The following is a 24432-nucleotide window of genomic DNA, read 5'->3' as shown; positions in this document are numbered from 1 at the left end:
TGGAATGCCAGGCACTATAGATAGAAACACCTGCCAGCCCAGTCACCAGGAAACTCTAGACGAATGTCAGCCAATCAGGGGTCTTAAAAACTCAGAAACACCTCACCCCCACCTTCACTACTAAAAAAGCCTATTGTAATTGAGCTCGGGGCTCTCCGGTTATTCCAATACGTTGGACACGCGGAGAGACCGAGTTTGCAAACTTGATTAAAATAAAGACTCTTTGCTTTTACATATGGGACTCTAGATTTCCTTGTCGGCTTGAGGGGATTGTGAATTTGGGCATAATAGGGAGGCCCGTGTTTTGGAATGAGCTTGAATACCAGGTCCAAAGGAGTTGATCAAACCAAAGCAGAGTCAGTCATGCTAAGTGGCAGATAATGCAAGTGAAGGTGTGAAGACACCAAAAGGTCCCAAAGATCAAAGCAGACTCCACCTAAGCCAACCAAACAGGGAACTCTGAAAGCACAACTGAGCCATGGTCCTGCTTCTGTATTCCCTACTTAACCAAGTCCTGCTCTTACTGCCTGTCAAAGTGAGGACGTGACCACTCAGGGTATGGTTGAGGGGAAGGTTTTCATTGTAGACATGGGGAGAGAACAGCCAGCGACATCTGGAAGAGTCCAGAGCAGAGGAAGCAGTAGATTGAACATGGCCAGCAGAGTGGACCAGGCCATGATAGGAAAAGGGAGAGGGGAAGACAAGAGAGGTCCAAGAAGGAGGCAAGAGGGAGCCAAGAAGACCAAGAGAACTCCTGGCCGAAATGACAGGGTTATATAGAAAAGAGAAGCGGAGGGAACACAAGCTCAGGAGCTGGAGACATTTAGGGTAGGGGTGGGGTGAGAAGAGATGGGAGGAACCAAGGTACTGAGCTAGCTGGGAGGCCAGCAGACACTTTGGTATGTTAATAGGTACCACAGGTAGCCCTTTATCTGAGTTTCTTTTGCAGTGGACTAGCCTAGTGAAAGCTCCCAGGCTGTTACCATGAAAGCTGCCTCAATTCCCAGTAATAGCTAGTTACTTGGTTTTTTTCGGTTTTTTTTTTGTTTGTTTGTTTTAAGATGGGGGTCTCTTTGTGTATCAAAAGTGGCTTCCAATTTCCAGTCCTCTTTACCTCCTTTCTCAGGTGTATACCACCACACTCAACAATTTTATCTTTTTTTGTTTGTTTTCGAGACAAGTTTTCTCTTGTAGCTTTGGTGCCTATCCCAGAACTAGCTCTTGTAGACCAGGCGGGCCTCAAACTCACAGAGATCCGCCTGCCTCTGCCTCCCCGAGTACTGGGATTAAAGGCGTGTGCCACCACCGACCTGCAACAATTTTATCTTTTGACAGAAGGAAGCAATGGTTCTCAACCTGTGAGTCATGACCCCATGGCAGGTTGAATGACCCTTTCACAGGGGTCACCTATGGCCATCAGAAAACACGGATCTTTACATTACAATTCATAACAGTAGCAAAATTACAGCTATGAAATACCAATGAAAATAATTTTATGGTGTTGGGGGGGAGGTCACCACGACATGAGGCCGTTATTAAACAGTCACCTTCTTAGGAAGGTTGAGGCCAGGCCAGACAGTGATGGCACAGGCCTTTAATCCCAGCACTCCGGAGGCTGAGGCAGGGCGAGAAACACTGTATCAAAAAACCAATAAAATGAAATAGGAAGGTTGAGAACCTTCAGAAGGCTAGCAAAATCTGGCAGAGAGCATTCCCATATCCCAAACAGGAAAGGGACACAGCCTAATAAGTCATCAGTCTCTCAGCCAGTTATGGATCAACAAAAACTTCGTGAAGTCCAATCTACTCTCAAAGCATACTCCTAAATTCTAGGTTATGAATCCCTCTAATCTTTAGTGCTGTGTTTTTATTAAGCTTGTAAAAAGATTATGATCTTTATGATGGAACGGGGGATTGAACTACAGGTAAATAAATAGTATATACATTTGGCTCATCTTTTAATAAATTAAGGTGCAGGACTGGGTGAGGTGACTCTGGGGAGGCTGAGGTAGTAAAGACCGCTGAGAGTTATGGGCTAGAAAATAAGACGCTCTCTCAAAAAAAAAAAACCCAAAACAAAAATAAACAAACAAAAACCAAACAGGGGCTATAGAGCTGGCTCAGTGGTTAAGGACATTAGCTCTGGTAGAGGACACGGATTTGGTCCCTGGCACCCACGTGGTAGCTCATAACCACGTGTAATTCCTGCTCCAGGGGTTCTGACGCCCTCCCCAGACTTCCCCCGGCACCAGGCACGCACGTGGTGCACATATGTCCGCGCACGCAAAGTACTCATACATGCGACATAAGTGTCAAAAAGAAAGAAAAGAGAAAAGAAAACCCCGTCTAACCAAACCAGGCGCTTCCAGCGCAGCGCAGGACCAACTGGACCTGGCCGGCCGGCCTCCTCCCTTCCCGGCAGCCCTTGCGCGGGGAGGCGGGCTCGTCTGGGAAGCGGCTCGGCGCGGCGGTCCCTTGGCGGGAGGTTTGAAGACCCGGGCACTCGCAGAGGCTCCGTTCCGCTCCGGAGTGGGTCTGAGGGGCTGAGAGCGCAGGGTCGCCCTACCGGGTCTCCGGACGCTCCGTGAAGGAGGACGCGGGCCCAGCCCGGGGAAGCGACGCGGCGCTGACCAGCGAGCGCCCCGAAGCGGCGGGCCCCAGTCGCCGGGCCTCTGGGTGGCCTCCGGGCCTCCTGGAAGGATCAGGGCTTTGCCGCCGTGTGTCGCGGAGCCTGGAGCCCAAGGAGAGGGAAGGGAGGAGGCCGGAGCCGCTTCCACAAACACAGGGTGCGGAGCCGCCGAGCCTCCGGGGGGCTCGGCCTGCGCATGCGCACCTCTCTGCCTTCCTGCCCGGGCACGCTCGGTCCCACTCGCCTTGTCCGGTCATGGAGGCCTCGGGAGGCGCTGGGGGCTCCTTCCTGAAAGGTGAGGAGACATGCGCATATGGAGGGGAGGTCTGCGTGACCAGTCTTCGGAAGCACTTGCTGGGCCACCGGGGTCCGCTCAGACTGGGGTGTCCTCGCATCCTGGTATCCTCACACCACGGAGTGTCCTCACGCAGGGTCGCGGCCACCTGTGTGGACACCCCTTCCGGTATTCACTATATGCCCTTCACCTCCCTCGGAGTCCCTGCCATGGTACCTGTGTGTCCCCCCTTACCCCCCAGTGCCTTGACAGCTGGCAGGAAGATCGGGTCCCATCTTAGCTCTCTGAGAGCCTGGGCCCTTGCCGGCTCAGGAAAAGTATTGATTTGGTAATAATGGGAGTGGCCTCTCGGTGGGTCCTACTCAGCTGACACCTGTGGAATGTTCCTATTTTTCTCCTGTCAACAACTCCGTTCATTTTACTGAGAAGATCAAGTCTTAGTTAGGGTCCTCATGGTTGAGCCCCCAGTGCATCTGTTCCCAGACATGACTCCACAAGCTGAGGGCTGTGCTGTGCTGATGGTTGTAGAGTTTGGCTTTGAGGAAAGAGATTGGTGTGGTGGGACTTGGAGTGGGAGAGCCGACAGAACAGGCCAGCTGTTTGCACCATTCTGTAACCAGGGGTAACTGTTTTTCTAATACTAGTAGAGTGTTTTGTAACAGAACCAGGTCTTCCTTTTTCTTTGCTCACAATTACTTAGCTGTGGGACTCCTCGGGGGTGGGAAATTGTGTTTGGAGAGAGTCTCTAACCCACGCTAGCCTAGTACTTCTTAGGTAGTCGAGACGGACCTTGAATTTCTGATCCTCCTCCCTGGAGCCTGGATATAGGTATGGGCTTCCACACCTTGTTTTTGTTGGAGTGGGCTTAAAACCCAGGACTTAGTGCATGCTAGATAAACAGTCTACCAGCTGTGCTACATCTGCAGCCCTTCTTCAAATGTTAGATGTGAAAAAAAAAATGAAGAATAGCAGGTGAGAATCATATGAATCTATTTTCCATCTCCATAATACTTTTTTTTTAATACAAGGCCTTCTGTAGTCCAAGCTGGTCTCCAGCTTGCTGTATAGCTGAGGCTGGCCTAGAACTCCTGATCCTCTTGCTTAATCCCTAAATACTAAGATTACAGACGTGTGCTGATATGCCCAGCTCCATAAGCAAAGTTTTATTAGAACAAGGCTGTATTGGCTTTTTGACCTCCTGCCTATGCTATGGCCATGAGATTGTGTTGTTGAAAGATAGGCTGCTCCAGAAAGCCTGGAGCAATTCATTCGTTTCTTTACGGAAAGCATAATCCAGGGTAATTAAACCCAGATTAGGAAGACTTTAAGTACCACCAAAATAGCAGTGATAATAGTTGGAATAGATTTCTAATAGAAATTTTCGTTTTCTAACATAAATAGAGCAAGAGAAAATCCTGTCGAGAAGGGCAGTGGGGAGGTATTGCAATTCTCAGTGTGTATTTCCTGCTAATGTCTGGCTTATTTTCAGATATTGTGGCCTATGTTGAAGTTTGGTCTTCCAACGGGACAGAGAATTACTCAAAGACATTTACAAAACAGCTTGAGAATATGGGGGCAAAGGTAAGAAATTAATATCAGAATGATTGATAGCCCGCTGGCTGTCATTTTCTTGTTAGGGGAGCTATTCCTTAGGACATGAAGGACATGGCAGTAGGTGAGCTATGAGAGCCAAAACGACACCAAACAGGAGCTGGGCAGTAGTTGCTTCCAGAGCAGATGGGCTTGGGGGTGTTGTTTGAGGAGGATCTGGGGAGAAGCATGGACCTGTCATTGGTCTGTAAGGACTGGTATTTAGAGTCAAAAGAATAAAGATGCAAGAGAATAAGCAGGTTCCTAAGGGAAGACCGTGTCCGTAGGTGTGCTGGAGACATCTCCTAGGCATTTGACTAGCCATTTCTGGAGCTTGAGGCAATCACATGGCGGGCAGTCAAGATCTCTGGGGCCAGGAGAGAATACTGGCCTCACTCAGATTCTAGTTAGCGTGCCTAGTGCTCAAGGAGGTGGCTTTTTGAATATATAAGGACAGCGATGGCCTGACCACCAACGCAGGAACAAGAGAGAGAAAGAAAAGTATGTCAAGAGAATGTGGAAGCAAGTGTGGAAGAATAAAAGAGGGGGATTTGGCCAGGCAGTGGTGATGCACTCCTTTAATCCCAGCACTTGGGAGGAACTCTGGTTCAAGGCCAGCCTGGTTTACACAATAAGGTCCAGTACAGCCAGAGCTATACAGAGAAACCTTGTTTAAAAACAAAACAACAACAAAAAGGTGGGGATTCAGAACAACAGAGCCTCAATGTAGCATACCACGCTTTATGCCCTACCATACAGTCTGTGAACCGGGCAAGGAGCTGGAGATTTAGACACATAAAGACACATGGACAGAGACACGCATCATCCTTGAAACAGGAGTGCCCCAAGAATGCCCCCTTTATTGTGTCCAGGGGCAGCTTATATAGGGATGGCCACACCCCAGCCAAACCCATCAGAAATGACTCCCCTGCCATCAGGAACTCCCGAGGGTCTCATGCTTAGAGCAGTTGCAGGCTGTCTCAGAGCAGAGGAAAACAAGTTGTTTACAAGAAATTCAGGATCTGGGGTTTCACAGCTCCCAACACCTCAAGAAAAGGTAAGATATTCTTGAGGTTTGAAAATTGCGAGGTAATTATCTTAGTTCACTTCCCCGTTATAAGGGTAAGGGGTTCCAATGAGTAGGAATCCTGGCTTAGAAGGAAACAGAGACAGTGAACAGAGACTGCTCTGAGCAAGTGTGCTTACTTATTTATTGGTCCTCAGGCTGGGTGAAGTGGATAAAGTGGGTGGCAGGATAACTCAGGGCAGAGTAAGCATTGGTGTACCCGCCTTGCTTAGCCACACTAATCCATGTGAAGTAAGGTCAAAGGCTTAGAGCAGAAAAGTCTGCACAGATGCACCACCACCTACAATGGCGTTAAAGCCAATATAACCATCGTTAAAAAAAGAAAATCTGTACATTGAAAATGTGTGTAATCACACAGCGTCATAGCTTATCAGTGTGTGTGGCACAGTGGCTCTTAGGACTAACTAAAAATTGTTATTGTTTGCATCTTTTTTAATATTTATTTATTTATTATGCATACAATATTCTGTCTGTGTGTATGTCTGCAGGCCAGAAGAGGGCAATAGACCTCATTACAGATGGTTGTGAGCCACCATGTGGTTGCCAGGAATTGAACTCAGGACCTTTGGAAGAGCAGGCAATGCTCTTAACCACTGAGCCATCTCTCCAGCCCCCAGCATACCATTTCTACTGACAGTACACCACTTTCCTATCACTTCAGAGTAAACTGTGATAAACCAGGGGCTTTCTGTGAGGAAGGAAGGTCAACCTGTTTTTCACTTCAGAGGCCCAGCCCGTTTTGTTACACAGGCATGTGGAACACCAAGTGGAGTCCCACTTTGAGTCAGTGTGTGAATTCTGGTTCATGCCTCTGTCCAGATGCAGTCTGTGTGATTTTAGCAGCTCCTCCTCTGGTCTAAGGCTTATAGATGCTGCTTATTGTCTGCTAACATGAAAGCCTTGGGGAGAGTGTCCCCAGGGAGTGGGCTGGGCTCTTTCTGACTGCCTTGAGAATGGCTGTGCACTAATGGAACGGCTGTGCACTGTTAATACTCCTACTATACAGGGCGGTGATGAAACCCAAGAGCAGCCAGCTGTCCTTTGTGTTATGTTCCTTTTGTGCTCTGGTAGAACTCTTGGCCTCACGCTAGTACACTATCGCTGACCTAGGTCCCCAGTCTCTTCTGTTTTGGAAAGGCAATCATTTAAAAAAGTTTTTCAATGTACGGGTGAAGGACAAGAGCACATGGCATGCGTGTGGTCAGAAGACAACTTGAGGCTGTTGCCTACCATGCAGGGCCTAGGGAACACCCGTAGGTCATTGGGCTTGGTGGTGCCAGTGCTTCCCTTCACCCACTGAGCCAGCTCACCAGACCCCAGATGTTTTGTTTTTAATCTCTTCCTTTTTTTAAAAAAATCTGCTTTCATATTTCCAGTGTACAGCTTTTTCTAGGGAAGATAAAATCAAAGACCCCAAGATGCCTGAACCTACAGATAGTACAAAACCCTATCTATGCATACACACCCATGAGTTTGGCCTACTGGTGCGGGGCAGTAACCCAGCTACTTGAGAGAATGAGGCAGATAGCCAAGTTGAAGGTACCTTATCAGATCCTGTATCACAATTTTAAAAAAATAAAATAAGAAAGGTATAAAATTTAGTAGCAGAAAATCTGCCTGGCATGCTAAAGACTGTAGGCTCAAGCTTTCCAGAGCTGGGATTACAAGCATCTACCACCATGTCTGACTTTTTACACAGGTTCAGGGAATCAAACTTGTAGTTGTTTTTTGGTTTTGTTTTTTGTTTGTGTTTTTAGCTCCTTTACTCTTTTGGGGGCCCACTCTCCCCCAGCTCCCAAATTAAAATACACATGGAGACTTATTACTACCTATGAATGCCTGGCCTTAGCTTGGCTTATTTTCTTGCCAGCTTTCTTAAATTATCCCATCTATACCTTTTGCCTCTGGGCTTTAATCCACTCTGTTCTGTATACCTTTCTTTGCCTCTTACTTGTGGCTTGCCATGTAGCTGGGTGGTGGTCTCTGATGTCCTCCTCTTCTTATTCCTTCTCCTCTTTTTCCCAGATTTCTCTGCCTGCTCTGCCTATCCTTTCTGCCTGTCCAGCTGTTCAGTTCATTAGACTGATCAAGTATTTTAGACAGGCAAAGTATCACAGCTTCACAGAGTTAAACAAATGCGACACATCTTTGCATCACAAATGTTCCACAGTCTAAATAAACATAATACATCTTTTTTTAAAAGATTTATTTATTTATTATGTATACAGCGTTCTGTCTGTCTGTATGCTTGCTGGCCAGAAGAGGGCACCAGATCTCATTATACAGATGGCTGTGAGCCACCATGTGTTTGCAGGGAATTGAACTCAGGACCTCTGGAAGAGCAGTCAGTGCTCTTAACCTCTGAGCCATCTCTCCAGACTAAAGTAACACATCTTAAAATAATATTCCACAACACAACCTGAGGACATCAATGTTTGCAAATCAGTCACTTCATTTGCTGAGCCATCTCCCCAGTTCCAAAAAAGCATATTTTTATTAATCTACTTGATTAATATTTTAGCTGATTGTAAAATGTTAGCATGCCCTCTTTTCCCTTGAAGGAGTATTTTCATTACCTTTTCGACACAAAATCTCGCTGTATCACTATCCTCAACCTCATAGTGAAGATTCTCCTACCTCAGTCCCTGAAGTGCCAGGATCACAGGCTTGTGCCTCCATGCTCGGCTTCTACATTATTTTCTGACTTCAGATTGCTATTGATATTGTCTGATATAGTTGTAATTTCTTGTTGTTTGCAGATGGTCTTATCTCCATCTTCTCACCCATTTCTACCTTTCAACATTTGTCTTTATTCTAGATATTCTCTTAATTCCATTATTTTATATCAGTTTAACACAATTTAAAGTCATCTGACAGGAGGGAACCTCAGTTAGAAAATGCCCCATAAGATCAGACTGTAGGCAGGCCTGTAGGGTATTTTCTTAATTAGTGATGGGTGGAGGAGGACTCAGTAACTGTGAAAGGTGCCACTCTGGGCTGGTAGTCCTGGGTTATATAAGAAAACAGACTGAGCAAGCCAGGGGGCGTAAGCCGGTAAGCAGCACTCCTCTGTGGCCTCTGCATCAGCGCCTGCCTCCAGGTTCCTGCTCTGTTTGAGTTCTGTCCTGACTTCTTGAGTGACGAATAGTGATGAACCATAACACAAAGCCCTTGGGTGGTGGTGGCGCACGCCTTTAATCCCAGTGCTCAGGAGGCAGAGGCAGGCGCATCTCTGAGGTCAAGGCCAGCCTGATCTACAGAGTGAGTTCCCAGGACAGCCAGGGCTACACAGAGAAATCTTGTCTACGCGGGGAGGGAGAGAAAGACAAATAAAATCCTTTCCTCTCCAAGCCGCTCTGGTCATAGCTTTTTGTTTCTAGCAGCAATAGTTAGTAACCCCAACTAGAATGGTTATGTGATTGGTGTGGCGCTGTGTTCACACGTGTGCTGTGATCCAGAATGCATGACCTTGATTCTGAGAACCTTTTCCTTCGTTATTTCTTTTATAATTTCTGTTTCATCTCTCCTATTTCTTTGTTTTAACCCCATAACTTGGCTGCAGGATCATGAGCTGTGCTTCTTTTGACCCTGCCTTTCCCTGTTATCTATTTTCTATGTGCTCTGTTGCTGGGGAGATTTTCTTTACTTGGCTGTCTACTGTTTCTATGGAATTTTTTCCCCATTCTTAAATTTTAGTAACTCTTTAGGTCTTGGCCCCTTTGAAATATCTGATTTTATCACATAAAAATTGCATCTTCTCAAGATACTGATTTTAACTTAATTGGATATGTATTCTCCTTGCTGTTTCCTCCAAATTACAGTTTCTCTATAATGCAGAGGGATTTTCATTTACTTACTTACTTACTTACTTATTGAGAAAGGGTCTCATGTACTCAGGCTGTGTAGCAGAAGATGGCCTTGACTGTATGGCTCTCCTGTCTCCACCAAAGCACCAGGGGTACAGGTGTTTTCCCCATACCTAGTTTTCTAAAGTGATGGGAGGATAGAACCCAGTTCTTTGTGTGTGCAGGCAAGCACCCTACCAACTGAGCTATGCCCACAGCCCAATATGGAAAGTTTAAAAGACATTTAAGGCACCTGTGCCTATCTGTGTGCACATAAGCCACCACTCATGGTAAAGGATGAAGAGGGTTTGAAGGACCCTTGTTGTGTCTCCCAGTCTTTCTAGCTGTAAGTAGGTGGTGCTTCCTCCTGTCCACTTTTCTTTTCCTGTTCCTTTATCCTTGGGGTCTTCTGGTTTGTCCTGTCCCCTTCTCTTTATCCTTGAAGAATTCCTACTCTGTTCTATGCTTTGAAGCTTTATTGTGGGAGTAAGAGTGCCATGAGTCAAAGCTTTATTGTGGGGCAAGGGTGACACGAGCAGAGGCTTTACTGGGGGGTAAGGGTGACTTTAATGCTCATCTTCATTCTGACTGCAGCAGATGTATTTTGGTGGAGAGAGGTTGAGACAAGGTCTCACTTTGGACCTCTGGCTGTCCTTGCTATGTGGACCAGACTGACCTTCAACTCCGAGATCCTCCTGCTTCTGCCTCCTGAGTGCTAGGTGCTGGAATTAAGGCTGGGTACCACCATGCCATGCAAAAGCATCATTCCATATTAACTACAGTATTTTGTTCTGGTGTATTCTGAGATGTGAAATCCTGGGGTAAGGATTTTGATCATTTCATTTTGACAAATCTTGAACAGTGCTCTTTTTAATCGTTTTATTTAAGAAATTAGGAAAAGAGAGCAGTGAGAATTTGGTTTTTGGATTTTGTCCACAGGTTTCAAAAACTTTCAATAAGCAAGTAACCCACGTCATCTTCAAAGATGGATATCAAAGCACCTGGGACAAAGCCCAGAAGATAGGGGCAAAGCTGGTTTCCGTCCTCTGGGTTGAAAAGTAAGTAGTTGACCTCTATTTTTCTCCAGTAGTTTTCGAAGATTGCTAAAATTCTCCTTTTAGTGCTTTGCCTAGGTCATAGAATTTGGTAATATTTGGTTTTCATCTTTTCTCAGACTTCTATGGAAGCAAGTGCCTTAATATCTTTAAGCCTCTGCAGCTGAAAAAATGAGTGAAATGCTGATTCTGTGTAGAGGGAAGGTGTGTATGAAGGCCTAAGGCAGTGGTGTGCCTTGGCTGTGCAGGAGATATGGAATGTGATGGAGCACTGTGTTGTTAGTGTTGTTACCTAATGTGGCTGTTGACACTGACCTTCATTGCTAGAGTTTATCTTGTCACCACGCTGGAAGCTGTATACCTCAGGTGTCTGCGATTTGTTTCTTTTGAGACGGCCTTGGCCTGTACGTGGCCATCCCCTTCCTACGTTCTCATGACATTCCCTCTGTTTACGTTTCTGTCCTCATTTTCTCTTAAAAGGTTATCAGTCACATTGGGTTAGGCCTTCAGCAATGACTTTCCTTACTTTAGTTATTTCTTAAATATCTTTTCTCCAAATGCAGTCCCTTTGCAGTTTTGTTAGGAATACGATTGTGTGGGGTTTAATGACAATCCAGCCATCAAGGGGGAGTTTAGGTGGGAGCTGAAGTCAGTAGGTCAGGTGCACAGTGTGGAGGCTCTTGTGGGAGTGACATGGAATTGTGCTGTGAGACTGAGGTTAGCGGAAGCTGGCAATGATGAGGAGCTGTTGACAGGTCAGATCAGACCAGGTCAGTAAGCAGCGTGGTAGTGAGGACTGACCAGTTCAAGATTTAACAACAACAACAACAAGAAGTAACTAGTATGCTTGTGTGTGTAAGGTTCTCTGGGTATATGTGGGGGGTTGCTAAGGACGGCTGTTCATTGCCTGATGTAGAAACCAGAAAGATGGCATTGGCTGAGATTGCAAAGGCTCTAGAGAACTGGGGCTGGTAGCTATCGAGAAGTGTGGAATCAAATGTCAGATACTTACTAGACCTTACTGTAGAGGTGACGGGTGAGTGGGTAAACAAGTTCTGGGAGAGACTGGCAACTAAAATGGGGAGTTTTCTGTACTGGGGCTGTTAGTTAAAGCTCTGTACTAAACGTGAGCCTGGGTAAGCAGATGGAGGAGGAAAAAAGTTGGATGTGTCTGGGTCTGGACGTCAGGCTGAGAGGAATGGGGGAAGGACACTGAAGAATGGAGTGTTGAGTGGCCATGCTGCACATGCTGCATAGTTTTCAGAAACGAATGGACCTTTTATTTGGGAAAACACATTGAACTATCTGTACTCGGCAATACCTCAGATGTGTGGGTCTTTTCTTTACCGGGCAAGTAAGTTAGTTACCAGTTCACTTAGCACCAGCTGCATGTCCAACAGCTCAGTTATGACACTCTACCTGGACTTGGGGTCAGATCGCACAGGGTAGGGACTCAGTCCATCAGGTCTGTACTGACCTGACACGGCAGTCATAAGTTCAGGCCTCCACCACTTCTGTGCCACCAGCTATGAACAGGGTTTCCATTACTCCCTTCTTGAGTTGATGGTTTGTTCAAATAGCTCACATTATTCAAGGAAGAACTCTTGCATCTTCCCTGGTCTGTCAGGACTCCTCACCTCCCTGGTCTGTCAGGCTGCTCTCTTCAGGTCACTGGTTTGTTACAAAGGGTGCTTCTCAGGAACTACCAAGTAGAAGAGATGCACACAGGATTCTTGTGCCTGAAGCCCCCATACCCTCTTAGAGGGTGCCACCTTCTCTGTATATTAGAATACCTGAAAGCTCATCCAACACCCTTGCTGGCTTGCATAGGACTGAATCTTCACTGTTCCCATTTTTTTTAATTTTTAAATTTTTTTTTTGGTTTTTGAGACAGGGTTCTCTGTAGCTTTGGAGCCTTCCTGGAACTAGCTCTTGTAGACCAGGCTGGCCTTGAACTCACAGAAATCTCACCTGCCTCTGCCTCCTGAGTGCTGGGATTAAAGGCGTGAGCCACCACCGCCCAACCACTGTTCCCATTTTTGGAGGTGTGTGAGTAGTAACGTAGAGGTTTTAGCCTCAAATTCTCAATTGGTCCTTCCGGGCTAGCCAGGTTCCCACCATCAAACCAGTCACAGGCACTGGGACAGTGATCACATAGATTTCAAATTATAACACATACATTTGTTCTAGGCCAGTTTTGGGGTTGCAGCAAAATAGGTCAGAAAGTGTAATGTTCGGCTTCCTGCTCAGGACTGGTGTGTTCCTGGCAAGTTGTTCAGAAGCCAGCATTCATATGTCTTCTTCACTCTGAGATCAGCCTTACTGTTTTCTCTGCTGTTTCATTTAGATTCCTCTCAGTTTTCTAAAATAGCAGGGGGAGGGGGGGTGGTCTTTATGATGTAGGATTCAGGAAATGTCCTATTCCAGAGACCTTTTTTAGGTCATCTGTCACCAAATAGGGAGGACGGATGGGTTCCATTTGTTAGATGAAAGTCAAGGAGGAGTGGCTCATGTAATCCCTGTGCTTGGGAGGATTATTGGGATTTAGGCTATGTAGTAAGACCTTGTCTAAAAACAACAAAAATAAGGTTTTTAAAAATAGGATATAAACGGGCTGTGTGACATTACTGTCTGTAGGATGGAAGTTTTAGTGATTTGAACTTCACACACAAATAATTATCCCATATTCAAAATGCTTGAGGCAAGAAGTGTTTTCAGATTTGGGGATATTTGCATCGATTTTTGGATGAGCATCTCGAATATTAAAATTTGCAAAGTTTAAAAGACCAGTTTTAGGGACTAGGTGGAATGTTTACCTAAGTTAATACTGTCTCAAAATTTTAAAAAAAGGAAAGTAATTTAAGGTTCAAATAAGGCTATTCAACCATAAAATACTGAACTCAGGTCATTTCATGTGTCTAATGATTCTCCCCACTTTTTACTGTTGTATGTTTTATATCTATGTGCACCCTTTTACAACATCACATCATTTTTTCATTGAATAGTTGCCTATATCCATATGCTAAATATAGTAAGACAGCCTCTCATACATTTACAAACATACATATAGGTACTGTTCTTGTTGATACTCATTCCCGAAGAATGAAGTTTTCTCAAGTATTTTCCTTAAATAATTTTATTTTTATTATATATATGAATTATATATAAATATTGGTTATATTGTAAATATTTTCTTTTTATTTATTATTTATGCAATGTTCCTCCTGCCTACACACCTGCATACCAGAAGAGGGCACCATATCTTATTATAGATGGTTGTGAGTCACCATGTGGTTGCTGGGAATTGAACTCAGGACCTCTGGAAGAACAGCCAGTGCTCTTAACCTCTGAGCCACCTCTCCAGCCCCTGTAAATATTTTCTTACTGTAAACTCCCTTGTGAGGTTATTCGTGTGTTCTGGCGGTAAGAGCTTTGTCATACATGTTGTTTGTAAACCCGTCTTTCTCAGTTTATACGCAGCCTCCACTTCTTCAGTTGTATTCCTTTACATAGAAACTTTTTTGACGATTTTTCTTTGTTTCCTCTGCTTTGATTGTCATCCTTAGGAAATCATTGCCAAATCCAGACCACATAGATTTGTATCTCTGCTTCCTTTTAAGGGGTCTTAACAGTTTATGTGCTGTCTTTAGTCTGTGTTCTACTCTGAGTGAATGTAAATGGCAAAGGAGGGTTCTGCCTGTGTTGTCTTGCATGTGGGCAGGTAGATGCCCCAGCACCACTGTTTGAAAAGATTGATGTTTTTGGACCCATTGGTGAAAATTGGTTAATATCATAGATTTATATCCGGACTCTCAGTTACCCTTATCTTTTCTTCATTTTAATTGCTACTTATTTGTGTGTGGAGAGGGGGTGGTGCTTCTGTGGTATGCTTATGCCATGGCACACAGATCCTAATCAGAGGACAACTTGTAGGGGTCTGTGCGCTCCTACAATCATGTGGGTTCTGGGGATGGAACTCAGATCATCACTCTTGGTGCCAAGTGTCTTTATAGTCTGAGCCATCCCAAAGAACTATATAGTGGAGCAATCCTTACATATTTGTACATAGAGATGTATCCCACTTTTTGAAATTTTACTTTTATTGCATGTATTTACGTATATGAGTGTGTAGGTTCACAATGTGTGTACAGTGCTCGCAGAGGTCAGAAGAGGCCATTGGACCCCCTGACACTGGAGCCATGGATGGTTGTGAGGTACCATGTGGGTGCTGGAAATTGAATCCAGGTCCTCTGCAAGAACAACATGTGTCCTTCACACTGAGCCATGGCTGCAGACCTTGTCCCATGCTCTTTTATAAAATAATACTTTATATGACAGGTTGTGGCTCAGTTGGTAGAGTGTTTGCCTAGCATGCAGAGAACCCTGGATTGACACCCCCCCCCCCGGCGCAGTAAAAAAATGGGGCTGTGGCGCATGTCTATAATCCTGCTATTCCACCTGGGGGTCATAATCTTTGCCCCAAGTCAGGTCTGGCCATGTGAACTCAATAAACCAATCAAAAGAGCCAAATTAATACTGGGAAACAGAAAAATGGTGATCATGAAGAGATTAAGACACACTTTGGGGGTGTCTGCCCCTCAGGGTAAAGGGGGCTGTTCCCAGCAGCTGCTGGAGTCACTTCGCAGGGGCATTTCCTCTTTCTGCCTTAGCTTGCCCGAATCAGTTGCTTTTTTCCTATACTTGGTGAAGCAGGAAAACATGTTTGGACATTGAGTAAACCTGCTTTCTGCTTTTAATTTGTCTCTTTTATTTGGCTTATTGAGTTCTAGTTTTGGACACAGGTTGTAACCCCCAAGTTTTATAACAATCCCTGCATTCCCAAACGGGGGTTTGAGCTATGGAGTAGGGGGTAGAGGCAGGAGAAAGATTAGAGTTCAAGGTCATCCTCTGCTACACAGGAAGAGTTGTTTGAGGCCCTGTGGACGATGTAAGACCCAATTTCCAAAAATGGGGGGGGGGGGTGTATTAGAGATGCAGGAAATAGCATAACTGGTCTGATATGACATTTTATTTAAATCCCTTTTTCAGTTAGAATCAGTGTGATATGGAACCTCTGTACACTACTGTTCTCTAGATACATGTCTTTCTGCAGGTTTAAATGCCATAAATGGAGTTTTTAGCTCAAAGGGACTTACACATTGTGATTTATGGTAAATGCTGCCAAATTTTCCTGGAAAGAATGCCTTAATTTCCACTCTTTCTAGTAATAATATAAAGATATGTCTTAATTTGTAAGTAAAAAGTATTGTTTTTATTCTTGTTTTTCCTGATTTTAAGTGAGCTGAGATGACCTTTTAATCACTGGTCTGGCTTCTCTTTTAACTGCCTGGAGTCACTTACCAGTTTTTTACTGGCTAGTCCAGAGTGTGGAGTCTGTTGGGTACCAGGTTTCAGACTGTAACAGTCTCTGATGAAAATGACCTTTCCTTTGAAGAACAGAAAATTCTTTATCCAAGAAAACAAAAGATGAAGCCAGAATAATTAAAGATCAACCTGGCTCTCATCTTCTGGGTCTTTTGGCGAAAGTTGAGCATAAGTTAAAATTTTAAAACAATCACTAAAACAAAAAAAAAATGAAATGTATCCATTAGCTTTTGTCAGCCTGCTAAAGGTAGGTCTAAGACTGCTGCAGGCCCAGGACCTAAGCCTGTGGAATAGTAACTCTTTATGGTCGGTGTGGCTGGCAGCATGATGGTGTGCAGGAAGAACATGAGAAACCTGTAGTGACCTCTTTCCAAACAGTGTGGGACAGAAGTGATCAGCAAGTACACTGCTGGAAGACTCTTTGGCAGCATGCCCCTAGCATGTGCCTCCTCTTAGAAGAGGTAGGGTGGGCTATAGGGGTCATTAGGCTTACAGAAGGTAAGAGAGTGATTTGGTTTCTAATGTGACATGAGGGAAAATGGGCCTGGCAAACTTCTTACCTAGCAGACAGTCTAATATTTCTACAAATGCCCTTACTTTGTACAATTACATAATTACATTTTCTCGTTCAGTTACAGTCCCCTCCAATGAGATTCTAAGAACATAATCCCAGATCCTGCAGATTCAGGTCTGGATCCACAGCCTCGGGAGAGATGGAGACTGTTGCGCAGCCTCTCTGCTTTGTTCTGACCCTCACTGGATACAGCCTGGTTTTTAGTACCCAGAACTCAGGTCCCAGTTCAGATCCAGTGTTTTCTCTGCTAGAGACTCCTCAAACAGACCCTCCTGTGTTCTTCCTTGTGTCCCAGCACTGTGTGAGCCAAGTGAATTTTGAGACCTAATCCTAATGCAGTATGTTTGTGTTAGAAAATGATACTCTGCTGCTTAGGTGCCTCACAAACTGGCCCTGGTGAGGGAGTGGGAAAGAAGCAGCTGCAGCGTCCCTCAGCTCTGAATTGGCTACAGCCGGTGTTGTCAGGACTGCCTTGTGCCACTAGATGGGGTGCTAATGTTACCATTAGAAGTCTACTAGGAAGCATTTTCTGTTAATCATATTGATGGGGTGCCAGATAAATGGGAGGCTTTTGGTTATTAGTGGAGTTTGGCTTTATTATTTTAATTACAGGTCTGTGTGGGTAGGTGTATGTGAGTTACCCAGGGAGGCCAGAGGCATCAGCTCTGCTTGGAGTTGAGTTACAGCTGGTTGTAACTTAGCTTACAGGCTCTGGGAATCAAGATCCGGTCCACTGGAGAAACATTACATGCCCTTAACTACTGACTCATCTCTCTAGACCTTGTTTTTGTTTTTAACACAAGGTCTCACTTGGGCTACATCCCAAGCTGTCCTGGAACTCACTATGTAGATCATGCTGGCCTTGAACTCACAGAGATCCACCTGCTATTAACTCACGTGCCTACTTCAGTGTGAGCTTTACTGAGCAGCTTCACAGCTCAGCACATGTGAGCAGGCCAGCCCCTTGCCCAGTTTATGCTATTGACACCGTGTTCCACTCCATGTGGAGCTGACTCAGTTCTGAACCTGAGCTTGAACGTACATCCTGTCTCTCTGATGGTGAGTTCTTGAGATGCTTACTCTAAAGTTAGATTAGACATGTCTTCTCTAAGTATGTCACATAGACCAAGCACAAATTTTGCTGATATGAATCAAGCCTTCCTGAAACTAATAGCTATAGAACATATTTAGTAATTTTATAAACTTGGGCAGATGGTCTGTGAGCTAAACTTAGTTTGTAAACCAGAAGGGAGGTGACAGTGTTTTCACACCAGAGCTGGTGCAGACATGTCCAGTGTAGCTGACCTTGTCTTTATGGTGACCAGGATAGTCTATATGTGCTAATAGGATCTATAATTTCAGTTTCTCTTATGTTCATGAGTCCCAACCATTTCTCTCCTTCTACTGACATTTTTCTTGCATGAGAACAAGTTGGTGAGAACTTGGGGTTAAGCTCAGACGGGTAGAGAAGTGGTGCCTGAGGGACATCACTTCCCTCCTGCTGCTCTTCCATGGCTCTTACTGCCTTTGTTGGTTTGTCTGTTTTCCCTTTCATCTCCAGCCTTCTCTCATCTCACCATGTGTCGGTAGCTCAGGCTGGCCTTCAGCTTGCAGCAGTCTGCGCCTCTGTCTCCCAAGTGTTGAGATCATGGGTGCGAGTCAGTACACCCCGCTCTTCTGTCAGGACCATTCTGAAGCTGTGGGCTTCTGGAGGCTTAAGTGATGGGATTGTTTTTTAAAAACCAGCTTTGTACATGTATGCCTAAACCAAGTATGGTGGCTTATGTCTGTAACACTAGCTCTTGGGAAGCTGAGACAGGATCACTGAGACTTCGGGGCTCGATTGGGCTATTTGTCTAGTTCCAAACAGCCTGAGGTACAATGTGAGACCTTGTCTCAAAATACAGATGTTTTATAACCCCTTAGGTACCACCTGCCCCTTTGCAGCTCCCGCCCCGGAGCAGCCTCTGGTCTGGACTCTGTAGCCAGAAGTTAGTTTCCCTGCTGTAGGGTTTCAGGCAGATGGACTCTTCTAGCATGCATTGCTTGGCTTCCTTCAGCCATGTGATATTTTAGAGATTTCTCCATGTCTTCTGTAGCAATAGTTTCCTTCGGTTGGTTAGCCAAGCAGTATCTATTGCATGTACATACCACAATGTGTTTGCCAGTGGTAGAAACTTGAACAGTTTTCCATTTTTGGTTACTATGAATGAAGTTGTCATGGAGATTTGTGTTTGTGCCTTTCTGTGTTTTCATTTCTCGTGGTTTATGACCCAAACAAGGTGGCCGCGTGGTTTCACGTTCCTCCAACAGTGTGAGTGTCCTTTTGTTCCATGCTTTCACCCACACTTGGGACTTAGCTACTAAGAGTGGATACAGCAGCAGTCTCTCCTGCATTCTAGTTTACATACCGTACAGTGCAGTGGAAGTATCCAGTTCACTGCTTTTAGACATACTCAGAGTTGTGCAGCCATCCACACTGTTAACCTACTTTGTACCTTGATTTGAAGCCTTGCCCTTTAGCCATCACTCCCCATGCCTGCAGCCTCAGCAGCTCTCTGTCTTTATAGTTTCCCAGTTATGAACATTGTGCATGAATGCAGTCACGCTTATGGAGCACCTGGGTTACTTCTCAGCAAGGTCCTTCATGTTGTCATTTTTATTTGCTTCCTTTTCCTGACCAAATAACATTTGCTTGTATGGATGTATGCATGCACACACACACACACACACACACACACACACACACAGTAAGGAAAGGACTCGAGCATTACAGGGCTTGGGGTGGAGCTCAGCTTCTTTTCTGTTGCTGTGATAGAAATACCCTGTCAGAGCAACTTAGGGAGCAGAGGTTTGTTGGACTCAGTTCCAGGGTACAGTTCACTGTGGCAGGCAGGTCCCAGCAGCAGGGATGAGAGGGCTGGTCCTGTTACATCCACAGCCAGTGGAGAGCAGTGAGTGCACAGGTGCTGGTGCCCAGCCTGCCCTCCCCGTTCACACAGTCCAGGTCTCATCCACAGTTAAGGTGGGTCTTCCTTCATCCTTTAATGTAGTCAAGACAGTTTGTCAGAGGCATTCTCAGAGGCTACTTTAATCTAGAAAGTTGCTTATAGAAATATATGCTCAGAAGCCTACCTCTTAGGTCTTAGATGTTGTCAATTAATACTAGCCATCACCGGGTAAAAGGTGTCATTCCTTTCAGCCCCACCTCACCCCTGCTTGATCTACAGTGGACATTATCTGGTGTTCGCTTTAAGATTTATTTTTAAATGGTTTTCTTTTTATAATGTTTTTATTTTTTATATATTTATTGTATTTTATATGCATTGGTATTTTACCTGCCTGCATATCTGTGAGGTTGTCAGATCCTCTAGAACTGGAACTACAGACAGTTATGAGCTGCCGTGTGGGCTCTGGGAATTGAACCAGGGTCCTCTGAAAGAGCATCCAGTACTCTAAACCATTGAGCCATCTCTCCAACCTCAAGATTTATTTTTATTTACATGTATGAGTGCTTGCATGTCTCACATGCATGCAGTACCCACAGCGGCCAGAAGAGGGCATTAGATCCTCTGAACTGTAGTTACAAATGAATGTGAGTCACCATGTAGGTGCAGAGACTGATCCACAGCTCTTAACTGCGGAGCCATCTCTCCAGACACAGGAAATTTGTTTTTAACCAGTCCCCCATCAGGGTGCCCAGCTGCCACAGATAAATATGCATTCTTTGCACACAAATGTTCTTTCTCTTTATACCAATGTGCTTGATAATATTTTGTTAAGTTAGTGGGTTGTGCTTACAGTTCTGATAGGAAGTAGGTAGTTGGATCTTGAGTTTACCATAAATACACTTCCTGTCATGGTTTTTTTTTTTTTTTCCCCTTTCCTGAGTGCTGCCTGCCATCCCTATGTCCAAACTTTTGGGTTCCAGTTGTCTCACATGGACCCAAAGCCTCCACCCTGGTGTTGGGGGAGTGGGTATGGCTAGGCACCCTGTTTCCCTACTCTTTCCCATTTATTCTGTTGTGTTCCCATCTCCCTCCTCACACCCAAAGAATCTGAAGTCCTGACTCGCCTGCCTGCTTCCCATTTCCCCAGGCACCTCTTATCTACTCCTTGTTTTTGTTGGTTTATGTCCTTTTTGTTTTCTTTTACTGTGATTTTATTGGGATTTAGGGGAACAAGAGAAAATCATGCACTTGCTCTGTTGTTTTACCCAGAGGTCAAGAACCTGTTTTTTATCATCGAAGCATTGCTCAATTAAGTGAACCTCCAATGGCTTCTACCCTGGTTATTACAGTGCCCTTGGTTACTCTCTTGCTCCTGGATCCTATTCTTCAAGTGACCTCTCTGTGACCTCTCCTTCCCCACCCATCTTTCCTTACATAGAGCCCACAGGAGCCGGAGGCACCAGGTCCTCAGGAACTAGAACTCTTTGTGCGATGGTTTCTCCTACTTGGGATTGTCTGCCTTAGCTTTCTCAGTGTGTTGGTGGTGGTAAATAGGAAGGCTACTCATTTGTTTTTATGTTGATTTTTGTGTCTGCCACTTTGCTGCAAGTGTTTTATGATTCCCTTTTGTATAGGATCATATCTTCTACAAATAAGAACATTGATATTTTTCTCTTCTATTTGTATCCTTTTTATTTACTTCTCTTGTCTCTTTGCTCTTGCTAAAACTTCAAGACTTCTCCATTCTACTTTTTGAAACAGGGTCTTATGTAACTCTGGCTGGAGCTTGCTGTATAGACTAGACTGACCATGAACTCTCTGACCATGAACCTCTGCCTCCTGAATGCTGGGATTAAAATCATGAGCGACCGTGCCTGGCTTTCGGCTGTATTCTTTCACTTGAAGTACATGCACGCTCAAATGGGACTGGTTTGTAGTGTGACGAAGGTGTCATCCTTTCTTAGTGGATTGGGGGTGGAGTTAGTGAACTACACCCCTAGTTCATATGCTCTGGTTGTCCCTCCCCTGTACCACCCTAAGGGAGCAGTAGTAGGTGCAGAAGCATCCACAGCTGCTGGAGAGGCTCACCACACACACTGTAATAGTTAATGAAGTCATTCCTCTAACTTCAATAACTGTTCGGAAATAATGGGGAAGGATCGTATGGCAGATGGGAAGATTCTAACCACTAAGGTTAGGATGGAAGGGGAATGGGCTAAGGACAAGGCTGAGGATTAGAGCAGCTGAGGGAAAGAATGAGTGAAAAGTGGATGGAAAGGAGGAACCTGGACACTGTTAGGTCCCACAGTTAAAGATTATTCCAGCTACAGAAGGTGGGAGTCAAGAGGGAGCTGCGCATGGAGAAGAGAGAAGAAATGAGGTAGGGATGAGAGGAGAGACTGGCCATGTATAGAATGAATATAATCTAGCAATATCATAATTAAAGCAAGACCATTAAGACATGCTTTTGCACACCAGAGAGATGGCTCAGAGGTTAAAAGCACTGGCTGTTCTTATAGAGGACCTGGTTTTAATTCCCAGCACCCACATAGCAGCTCACACTGTCTCATGCCTTCTTCTGGTCTCTATGGATACAAGGCACACAAGTGGTGCACAGACAAACATACAGAAAAAACACTTGTACTCATAAAATAAAGTAAAGATAAATGTGAAAAGATATTTATGTGAGGATGAAAGTTGAAAAAGCGAAAACAATGTTAAAATTATCGTCATATCAGGCAATATCTCTTCCTAGTTGGGATGGGTTCTGAATCCCTCCCTCCCTGTGATGTCTCATGTGGCAGAACACTGACGAGACAGGTGCAGTTTGTTGTTGTAGCTCACAGTTTTAAATCAGATTTGTGGGTGTGCAGTGTTCAAACAAATGACCTTTTGGGTTGAGTTTCTGCTCTTTTGCCAGTAGGTGTCAGACCTTCCTTGAGTTTTTCCCAGCCCTCTAGATGGACTGTTGCTGTTGGGAGATGTCCTTGTCATTGTTCCACATGTGCTAGATGGGGACACTCACCCACTTGGCTAGTGGGAGTTAGGTCCAAGGTGCTGGTGTGGCTGTGCCTATGCTATTGTTTACCTTGTTGGCTGCACAGTCTTCTTACCTGGGCTTTGGCTGCCTCTGTTCCTGTCTACTTCCATGGTATCTGCTAAGTTCTGAGCTCAGCAGAAATTTTCTGTTCTTGGTCACCTGTGCAGTTTGGAGGGCACTTCCTTCTGAGGGTATCGCTCCCAGGACACCCACAGAAAATCTCACCTTCAGACTGGCTTTGATGTGTGACACATTGACTGCTGTTTCCACAGCCTGTTAATCCTGAATCTGTCAGCCTGGGTATATTTATCAACCCCTGGGGATATATCTAACCCCTGCCCCATCTCTCGAGGACACTAGTTCCTGTGTCTCCAATGTAGGGAGTGAAGGTGTGTGGGGAGCACTAATTTTATTTGGCACTGGTTGGGATTGAACCCAGTGTATCTTACTTGCTATAGAAACACCCTAACACTGAGCCACTCTCTCACAGTCTCACAGGGTAGAAGGAAATGCATCCTCCTTCCTCACTTCCCTGCAAGAGCTTGGATTACAGACATATACTCACATTCTGACCCTCTTCTGCTTTTGCATTGGGGCAGGGGAGACATATAGAAGATTTGGGGAAATCTAATTTATACCAACTTATATTTGGCATTATATGTATTTATATATTATTGTAAAATCTATTAACTACTGCCTGATACACAGTTCTCATGATGTGTGTGTGTGTGTGTGTGTGTGTGTGTGTGTGTGTGTGTGTGTACACATAGAAAGTTTCTCACTGGACTGCCTTGTGTTGGTTTTATAGATGCAGGATGGTGGGAGCACGTGTCGATGAATCTTTGTTCCCTGCAGTGAATACTAATGAACATTTACCAAGCCCAATGAGAAAAAAAGTAAGTGTGCAACTTCAGTGCAGACAGGGTGATTATGAATGTATCACTCCTAGTATTTATTCTAGAAATCATTTTCATAGATACTGTTCAGAGTGTCTTAAGTGTGCTATTGCTTTTCTCATATAAAATTTCTAGTTTGCTGTAAAGTATTATTTTGGTATATGAATGCTTTGATGTAATCTATAGAAAATGGAAGAGATGTAGTTGACCTTGAAATTAAAACTTGCCCCAGGATTAGGCAGCCTTTTGTGTTTGTTTTTTTTTTTTTATTTTACGTGTTTATGTTTTTCCTGCCCCTGTGTCTGTGCACTATATGCAAGTCTGGTGCCCATGGAGTCCAGAAGAGGGAATTTGATCCCTTGGAGCTAGAGTTGGTTGTGGGCTGCCAAGTGGGTGCTGGGGATTGAACCGGGTCCTCCACAAGAGCAGTCAGTGCTCTCAACTGCTGAGCCATCTCTCCAGCCCCTGGTTTTTCTTTGTTTGAGTGTAGCTTGCTGTGAAGTATCAAAGCACCTTCTTCTCTTGCAAGAACCTCTGCTAGATTTGCTGACCTAATTGAGATCGAATGAGGTGGATGAGAACTGTAGACTTCAAGCTGAGTGAAAGACTTAGCTGTGGGCTTCTCTGCACTTTAGAAGACACTGCGTGGTGTCTGTCCATTATGTTCATCACAGTAAGCCGGGTGCCAGGGCAGTGATGAGGATACTCCCCCAGGCTTCTCCAGACGTCCTCATCTGATTCTGGGCAGTTCTTGACTGTAACATGCCCAAGTAAAGGACTTGGAACAACACATCAGGAGTACATGCTGTTTTCACTTAACACACTTGGTAAACTCAAGCAGAACAGGCAGCTCTGATGTGTCTTCCCCGTCACCTCAGCTTGACTGGTGACCTGGGTCAGAGTCCAGTGCTCACTGCATGTTACACTGTACCCGTGCTGCACAGTGAAGCTCTGCTGCGCTAGGTGCTCTGCTTGCTGGGCTGCTTTTCTTCCCCACTTAATAGTGTGTTTTTGATCATATTAATTTTGTTTTATATTGCATATTATGAATGAGCCTTCTCTATATATACTCACATGTGAAATGA

General features: G+C 44.9%; 1 protein-coding gene across 2 annotated transcripts in view; it reads left to right on the top strand.

The window, feature by feature from the left end:
- The first annotated feature begins 2780 nt into the window (after positions 1-2780).
- Mcph1 (microcephalin 1) overlaps positions 2781-24432 on the top strand; it is a 194349-nt gene continuing 172697 nt past the window's right edge. For both annotated transcript variants that reach the window (XM_038328315.1, XM_038328314.1), the window contains exons 1-4: positions 2781-2924; positions 4414-4505; positions 10386-10504; positions 23260-23347. In XM_038328315.1, the coding sequence (XP_038184243.1) occupies positions 2885-2924; positions 4414-4505; positions 10386-10504; positions 23260-23347 (339 nt within the window). In that variant the 5' untranslated portion in view covers positions 2781-2884. The remainder of the gene's footprint in view (positions 2925-4413; positions 4506-10385; positions 10505-23259; positions 23348-24432) is intronic.

Source organism: Arvicola amphibius, chromosome 4, assembly GCF_903992535.2.
Source record: "Arvicola amphibius chromosome 4, mArvAmp1.2, whole genome shotgun sequence".
Classification (NCBI taxonomy): Eukaryota; Metazoa; Chordata; class Mammalia; order Rodentia; family Cricetidae; genus Arvicola; species Arvicola amphibius.
This window is presented reverse-complemented; position numbering and strand designations above follow the sequence as displayed.